Source organism: Lactuca sativa, chromosome 2 (assembly GCF_002870075.4).
Source record: "Lactuca sativa cultivar Salinas chromosome 2, Lsat_Salinas_v11, whole genome shotgun sequence".
NCBI lineage: Eukaryota > Viridiplantae > Streptophyta > Magnoliopsida > Asterales > Asteraceae > Lactuca > Lactuca sativa.
Window position 1 is genome coordinate 39,232,072 of NC_056624.2, and position 9,174 is coordinate 39,241,245.

Sequence of the window (9,174 nt, forward strand, 5' to 3'; positions counted from 1 at the left end):
TTACAAAAAGGTTTTCAATACAATTATTATCAGAGTCTTCCCAGAACCACATCATAAAACACAATCATGAGGATCGGTACGATCACGCCTTTTCCTTGCCACGGTCTCCTGAAGAACCTGAAAACATTAAACCGCAACTGTAAGCCTGAAAACTTAGTGAGATACCCCCAAAATACCAACCACACATACCATACACGCACAACATGCCATATCATAACAGAACACAAAACAACCATGCACTTCGGCTCTACTGTGTGACTGGTCCGCCACACCGGCCTTCAGTCCACCTGGTCCACCCTCCGAGTCTAGCCATATACATTGAGTCTACAGTGTGATTGGTCCGCCCGCACCGGGCCTTCAATCCACCTGGTCCACTCTCTGAGTCTACAGTATGACTGGTCCGCCCGCACTGGGCCTTCAGTCGGCCTGGTCCACTCTCCGAGCCTCGACACGGCCTTCAGTCCACCTATCCGGACCGCTCGCTGGGCCTTCGGGATAACCGGTCCGCCCTGGGTATGTTGGCCTACAGCACAAAGCAGGACCCGCCTCAACCCAACCCCATTCCAACAACCACGTGCACATAAACATTCAATCATATAGCGAATCGCATCTAAACAAACCGATCTAACAGATCACATAGCATAACATCATCCTAACCAGGATACCGACCTAACCGGTCACTAGCATAGCATCATCCTATATACCAGGATACCGACCTTAATCAGGTCTCTAACATATACCATCATAAATACCGGATGCAAACATAGCAAAGCAAAACATAACAATGATACCCGGATCACAATCCGATAAAGGGTCGGCCTTGGTACCGTAGACCCTGTCGATATAGTAAGGATAACTCACCTCGCAACTACCGACTGAAAGATAATACCAAGATGCTCTGACCACTGACACGATCTCCACCACTAGCCAACGCCAACACTGAACTCAAAACAAATGCCAATAATTACCAAAATGCCCCAGGAAGTCAAATGGTCAACCCTTGGTCAAAGTCAAAGTCAAAGTCAACCTCCTGACTGACTCTACTCGCCGAGTCAACCCGATGACTCGTCGAGTCCCCAAGCTCAGAACTTCCCCAATCCGCGACTCAACTCGCCGAGTCCAACAACTCTGAGTCCCCTCGCACTCAACTCACCGAGTCCTCCCTTGACTCACCGGTTCACGGCTCAACCAGAAGAAGGTTAGGACCTCACGACTAGACTCGCCGAGTCCAAGAATAGACTCGCCAAGTCCAAGGCTATCTTCAACCAACTCGCCGAGTTGTTCTTCCAACTCACCGAGTCTCTGCCCACCTTCATGCAACTCGCCAAGTACATCCATGTGACTCGCCGAGTGTCACTAGCTCATAACCCATACAGAGGCTTTCCAAGCCATGCAGGGTCTCAAATCCATAGATCTACTCTTATACAAGCCATCCATCATGTAAAGTGGCAAACTTTACGTGAATCCAAGTAGATCTAAGCATTTTACACTCTAGGGTTTGGGTTTGGGACAAAAGGGCTTCATCAACCATTCTTGGGCAGCACCTTTACAACAAATAGGATCATTACTAGCTTGGATCTGAAGTTTCAACTTCAGATCTAGCTTCAAAACTTGCAATTGAATCCACTCAAGCCATAATCCCCAAAATAGCAACTAAGAACAAATCAAGAAGAAAGAAACTCAAGGTAACAGATTGTTACCTCAGAAATGATCCAAAGGAGGAGTAGATCCCTGATCTACAATAATATCCAGATGCTAGCCTCTTAATCTTCAACCTTCTTTTTCTCAAGTTCTCTTCCCAATCTCTAATTCTTCATAAATGGAGGTTATACACGATTATAGGGTTTTTGGACTTCAAGAGAGGGTAAAGAGGCTAGGGAGAGGGTATAATGTCCTTTAAATAGGGCTCATCCTCCGAAATTAGGGTTTTCTCCACACAACACCAACTCGCCGAGTCCAGCCGCCGATTCGCCGAGTTGGCCACTTAACACGCGACCAGAATCGCGACCCTACTCGCCGAGTCCATGGGAGTCCACCCATGGACTCGCCGAGTTGCCCTTTCACATTTACATAGTGAACCCTGAACTTGCACTTCTGAACTCAGGATGTTACAAGTTTACAGCCATGGCGTAAACTCATGGTAAAATGTGCATAATAGGGTGTTTGAATGCTAGGGAAACTTGAGGGACCATTGCTCTATACATGGATGAGCAAAACCAACTTATTGGAAGGTGTTGAGGTGTTTACGGCCACACCTTAAAGTGTTGCGCCGTAAACTCTCCAAATGTTCTAAATTTGGGTCATAATGGCAAGGGGCTTCAAAGGTTCAACTATTCCAAGGGTTAGCAAGGGTCTAGAAGTGTTTAAGGCTCAAAATATGACAATTTCAAGGGTTTATAGCCATACTCTTTATGGTGTGGCCGTAAACTCTCATTGATCTTGGATATTGGTTTATTTCAAGGATGCAAATCATGGACTTCTACTAGATAACAAGTGTATGGAAGGAATACTCACTTTTTGAGGGCCTTTGGGGAGTTTTCGGCCACCAAGAACAAGTGTGTGTTCTTGGTGTTCTTGGTGAAAGTTGAAGATCTATCCAAAATTTGATTTCCATGGATGAAATCAATGAGTGATTCATGAGTAAGAAGGATAACAACAACTAGAGGGAAGAATCACTTACATTTTGGAAGATAGGGAATGAAAATCTTGATGATACTTGAGAGAGAATGGAAGTGTCCTTGAAGTGGAAGTGAAATAATGAAAGAAAATGAAGGGAAAGAGTCTTATGGAGGGAGTTTACGGCCAACCTTGAGTTTACGGCCGTAAACTCAAGTGTTGTGGCCGTGAACTCTTGTTGGTGGTCCTAAGGCTTGAAATGTTGCACAGTGTCTCTAGCAGGTACATTCTAACACTCATTCCTTAAGTGTACAAGGCCTAAAACCCAATAGAATGACCCTTAACAAGGCTAAAAGGCAATAAATTTTTCGGGTTGTCACGGCTATAAAGAAATTAGAGAATTCAAGAATGAAGAAAAGATCACGGCTGACAGAGTTACCAAACTCAATAGGCCGAGACTTTGTCTATCGTTGCAATATAGTATGAAGTTTGAATGGTGTGTTAAAAGTTGATATGTGTCGTATACAGGATGATCTGACTTGGTATTAAATAATATTGAGTGACAAACTTCTATCACATCCTTACAAGAATTCCATAATGTGTTAAGGCGATTTTAACATACAGGACAAGGATGGTGAAATTAGTTATTGGTTTATGAAGTGCTAAATAACTTACTTATTTATGTAAAGTTAGAACGTTTAGCTGAAGAGGCAATACGCCCATATTATTGCACGAGTATATATGCTTGATCTAGTATATCCTAACGCTTGCGAACTACGAGGCAATTATTGGGACGAATATGCATATGTGTGAATGGTAATATAGGCCTATACTACTGGAAGCATAGGATCCGTACTTGAATCAGGAATAGTCGCAAGGTTACTAAGGCACTAGTAGTTGAGTTGTTTTGTCGGTTTCTGCTATGACCTATGTTATGGTGATGACTTGGAAAGTATTCAGTCCCAAGTGGTCATGAAATATCGATTCTGAATTATATAAATCTACATAAGTGAGTGGATTGGTCAAAGAGAACCATGTCTTGTATAGTGAGCGACTTTAGTCAGGAGATTGAAGAAAGAGATGATTGAAGTGATTGACATAATCATTTCAGCCTTTGTCGGGACTAAGCAGCCAGTAGCTAGAAATGCTATCTACTATGATGTAGTATACCACATTTGAACATGAAGGAAGGTTTCCTTCGTGTTAGTGTTTAACTCATAGAAACCAAAGTCTAGTTCGTTGCGTTATGCAATGGAAGGTCATTAAAATGTGGTCATTTGGTCTGTTACTATAGCCAAGTACAGACCTTATTGGGGGTCGAGTTTAGGACCCAATTTAGAAAGGAGCAGTAGTCCCCGTTGAAACTCTAGTTGTGATTCGAGATTTAGACTAAAGGTCCATCAGTGGATAAAGGAACAAGTGCAGGTTCAAGCACCACCATCAACAAATAAGTTAAAACCTATTGATCTTAGTTCAAGAAGCTAGGGGAGATGCAACCATCATAGCTAGTACATAAAGGGGCATTCAAATGTCTTTTGTGTGTTTTAACCAGCTGCTTCAAGAGATGATAACCTAGATAACTTTCCTATTTATAGTTGTAATTTTTTTTTCCTTGAACATACTCTTTTACTCAATAATGAAATCTACTTCATCATTCATGGCGTTAAATTTCCCAAAAAAAGGTTTGGTGTAGGCACATGGTTGCACTATATACGTAGAGAAAAAACAAAAGTATTCTTACATTTTCGAAAAGCAACATAAGATATTATCATTGTGGTGTCTATTGCACGAAAATCGATTTTTGCTTCAATGGTGATTGTACTTAATCAAGAGACTAGATTTGCTGACAGTAGGGGCTAGCTACACCAGTGTAAGTATTCGTGTAATAATTTAATGTCTGTCAAATAACTGTAACATTGAATACACCAGAACAACTAACCTTGTGTAGTTGGGATTGGCTCAACACTGACTACATCTTCGTCCTCATCGATTCCAAAATGCATATTTATAGACCTCCTTCCCCCCTCTCTTTTTCACATAACACACAAACACACCTTCCTCTGTGTGTGTGTGTTTTTATATACATTGCTATACTTATAAGGACTAGCTACTAGCTAGACTATTTTTGTTATATGTACGTAAGAATGGCTAGCTCAAAATCATCACTTGCCATATTTTTGTGTCTGATACTTGCTGTTTTAAGAAATGTTGTTCTTGAAGCTGAAGGTAGAGCTTTCTTTGTGTTTGGAGACTCATTGGTTGACAATGGCAACAACAACTACTTGGCTACGTCTGCAAGAGCCGACGCATATCCTTATGGGATTGATTATCCCACTCACCGAGCCACAGGCCGATTCTCTAATGGATTTAACATTCCTGACCTTATCAGTTGAGTTATTTCGTTTTACTTCTTTGATATATAAGTGGACGTTAGTTTTACAAATAAATATTGATTAAAATTTGATTAAATATTAGGTCAAGCCATTGGAGAAGAATCAACATTGCCATACTTGAGTCCATATCTCACTGGTGAAAGGTTGCTTGTCGGTGCAAATTTTGCTTCTGCTGGTGTTGGGATACTTAATGACACAGGAGTACAGTTTGTAAGTTTTTTTCGTACACTGAAAAATATCGACACTTATTTAATTTTCCATGCTGATTTCTAATAATGTAGGATGTAACGTATGTTTTTTTTGCTTTCCTCAACGTTCACATATGTGTCAAGATTGTTGGAGATTTGGCTAAAATCTTTCCATATGTATAAAGTATTAAGCTTTACTAGTAATTTATCATATCCAGCATTTCTTCATGCAAAACTACTTCAAAATTCCGCATTTCTTAATAGTATCTTCGAAGCTTAAACAAACCCTTTACGTGAATGTAAAAAAGAAGGATTTTACACATAATGATGATTATATATGCTTATTTTGTGTCTAGATTCAAGAAATCTTGAACCGATATTTATGGTTAAACTTAAAATGTATTATGCAGAATAACATAATAAGGATCGGACTGCAAATGCAATACTTTCAACAGTATCAGGAAAGGTTGAGTGATATCATTGGCCCTGAGCAGACTCAAGCGCTTGTTACTCAATCTTTAACACTCATCACATTGGGAGGCAATGATTTTGTAAACAATTACTATTTAGTCCCATTCTCAGCAAGATCTAGACAGTTTGCTCTTCCAGATTATGTTGTCTACTTGATCTCCGAATATCGTAAAGTTTTAGCGGTAGGTACCACCCTTTTCATTCTTCCATTTCCCAAAAATACACCAACAAAACAAGCTTTTTGTTTTGTAACATCGTCACTTACAAATCAATGTTTTTTAAAATTAAAATCATGCATGGTTTGGACTAATTTGATTAGTTTATAGATTTATATATAGAAGGTAGAGGTAGTTGGATGCATGTGTCCATATCATAGTTATTGCTAAAGATAGTAACATGTAACTCTCCCATGTGCTGTATCTGATCAATATTAATGCATTTAATGAGAACAAAATTATGGACGAGTATTAAATTGACTCAGTTAATATCCGTTACACTAACGACTCAATAATTGATTACTAGATCTGAAACAACATTGTTCGTTGCTAATTTAATGTTTTGTGATGCATATAGAGGCTTTATGAATTGGGATTAAGAAGAGTTTTGGTCACGGGTACCGGACCATTGGGATGCGTGCCAGCCGAACTAGCCCAACGAGGTCGAAATGGTAATTGCGCACCCGAATTGCAAAGAGCAGCAGCCTTGTTCAACCCTCAGCTTCAAGCAATGATTAATAGTCTCAATAGTGAGATTGGGAGCAATGTGTTCATTGGTGCCAATATTCAACAAACCAACATCGATTTCATCTCTGACCCAGGAAGATATGGTAAAAATCAGTTCATTATTTGTCACATTTTCAATTATACACCGTTATTCTTCCAACAACCTCTAAGATGACCCATATTGTTCACATTGAAATTAATATTGTTAACTCTTTAACTGATCCTGTAAATATATACAATATATTATATATCCCATAACCAACTTGCAATAACCCAAGGAAAAAATACATGTGTTAAACCGTCATTTATGTGAATATTGAATGTTTTTGGTTGGGCAGGATTTGTTACGTCGAAAATAGCATGTTGTGGACAAGGACCATTTAATGGAATCGGGCTATGCACACCATTATCAAACTTGTGTCCCAATAGAGATATATACGCATTTTGGGACGCTTTCCATCCTTCTGAGAGGGCAAACAGAATCATTGTTAGGAATATTTTATCGGGATCGACCGACTACATGTCACCGATGAATCTTAGCACCATCATGGCTTTGGATGCAGCTACCAATGTGTGATTGCAGCGAATTTTAGCTTCAAATTTCTTGCTTTAATTTGATATATTATTTGTGATTGTTTTTACTTTTTAAGATCGATTTTGAGTGTTAGTTTCCTATTGTCAATTATTATAGGTTGTAAAATTCAATAAGCTTTGTGTCAATTGTAGCTACATTTGTAGCTCCATTAAATGTTTGTATCTTGAGTAGATTCCAATAAACAGAAGTTTTATTGTTTCTTTATGCAACCACAGAAGATGTTAACCTCATGGTTCTGAGTTAAGTCCAAGGCAACTCGAACGCCAGTGTAATGGTGTTTACTCTTAAGTCTCATTTGATAGTTCTTGTTTGGAAAAATATTGTCTAAGAAAGTTTTCTGATCGGGAAATGAACCATGTTATTGATTGTATAGCTGATTGACTACTTGAATGATAAAAACGATCATATTACCCTTTTGTTTGATACTATGATTGATGAAGTTGTTGAATAATTATAAAAACATACAAATTGTAATACAAAATTAAAATTACACAATAATCATCACAAAATCATAAAATGTATGCTAAAATTAGAATTTCTAATTGAAATTTTATATATGAAATGGTCCTCCTAAATCCTATGCTCGAAAATCGGAAGAAATAAAATAAGATGAAACAGATGAAGGTTCACGTTTGGTACTCTCCAATCAGAAAAAAAAAAAAAAAAAAAAAAAAAAAAAAGAGATGAGATGGTTACCTGTGGGGAGGAGCTGGTGGCTGCAGCGGCGTTCTGGTGGGGGAAGACTGGTTGGCGACCAAGTATGGAGCTTGGTGAGGAGGCGATGATGTCTAATGAAGGGCGTTGAAGAGAAGAAAGAAAGAGGTGAGGCGCTGAGGAGAAAAGCCGGTATTTGTTTTTTGTTAGAGCACAATTATCAAAAGTTTCATTCAAATAGGGGTTTGGGACTTTGTGGGAAACACATATCTTACCCGGAAAGACCAATTTTTTTGCATACCAAATTGTCTTTCGGACTCATTCAGCAAGAAAGATATGTTTGAACCTATATATATATATATATATATATATATATATATATATATATATATATATATATATATATATATATATATATATATATATATATAATGTTTATGAAACCTTCTTTATTTTTTTTCTTTATTAATAGTTTCTTTTTTATATACACATTTTTTTGTAAAATGTCTACTTTATTCTTTCTTCTATTTTACCAAACTTTACATGTAACCCTATCCCACTAAAAAGTTATTTATACCTAAAATTTTACATTAAATGCTTCTTTTAAACCTTCCCCATATAAATATTTTTCTAACACAATTTATGTATAAACTACAAAATATAAAATACCATATATATTTCATTTGAAAATAATTTTTAAAATTAAGAACGTAGTTATATCATCAAACTTACAATTACCAAACACATGTTATCGAACAACTGTCCAAAAAAACAAACAACCATCTAAATCAAAATAGAAAGAATTATAACAAGTTCTAAAACGATCGTCCAAATCAGACGACGTATTTAATAGATACAAATTTAAATTAATTCAGTGGTTTCACTATCTGTTGGGGCTTATTGTGTTGCGTCTTAGGGATTTCTGTATATATCCGGATTGGGCCTGTCCGTCCGTGATTATCTCTTAGGGTTAGACTATATATATGCATGCATGTATGCATTACGTAAATACGTCTTTGATTTTACGCGTGAGTTTTGTAACCCTAAAACACCTCTACAGTCGAAGTTCTTAATAGAGCTCTTCTGAGGTGTTGAAGCATTAATCATTCAACTTATTCAAGACATATTTGTGTTTACTTTTACATACTTAATAGTTTGCATGTTTAGTATCAATCGATCCTAAAAGAACTACGTTCTAACAATTGGTATCAGAGCACGAGACTGTGTGATCAATACACATTCCTTCTGTATTCAGAATTGCTTAGGGTTTCCGCTTTTATCGTATAAATAACAAGTCGTCTTCTTTGTTTCGAGGGCAACTTTGTTTTAGATAAAACCCTAATATCAATTTTACAGGTTTGATTCTAAAAGCTCACCATGTCTCACGAAGATTCGCAAACAAATCCCATCAACATCTCAAATAGCATTGGATCTACAACCAGGATACCTATTCTCTACACTCAAGACTATGAAGTGTGGGAACATCACTTTGAAGACTACGTGGTTGGAACTGAAGATAATGGCTATTTCATCTG

The 9,174-nt window shown here is 37.8% G+C and overlaps 1 protein-coding gene across 1 annotated transcript; it reads left to right on the top strand.

Annotated features, from left to right (window-relative positions):
- The first annotated feature begins 4,648 nt into the window (after positions 1 to 4,648).
- Positions 4,649 to 7,194, top strand: LOC111886526 (GDSL esterase/lipase LTL1). The gene is made up of 5 exons (XM_023882786.2): positions 4,649 to 5,004; positions 5,092 to 5,219; positions 5,608 to 5,850; positions 6,242 to 6,494; positions 6,729 to 7,194. Exons 1-5 carry the CDS (start codon positions 4,749 to 4,751, stop codon positions 6,965 to 6,967), a joined length of 1,119 nt encoding a protein of 372 aa, XP_023738554.1. The 5' UTR covers positions 4,649 to 4,748; the 3' UTR covers positions 6,968 to 7,194.
- Positions 7,195 to 9,174: the final 1,980 nt, after the last annotated feature.

Excerpts from the sequence above, each read along its gene's own strand:
- LOC111886526 (XM_023882786.2), top strand. The coding sequence starts at position 4,749 with ATGTACGTAAGAATGGCTAGCTCAAAATCATCACTTGCCATATTTTTG. Across the intron at positions 5,005-5,091 it reads TAACATTCCTGACCTTATCA|GTCAAGCCATTGGAGAAGAA; the intron begins GTTGAGTTATTT and ends ATTAAATATTAG. Across the intron at positions 6,495-6,728 it reads CTCTGACCCAGGAAGATATG|GATTTGTTACGTCGAAAATA; the intron begins GTAAAAATCAGT and ends TTGGTTGGGCAG.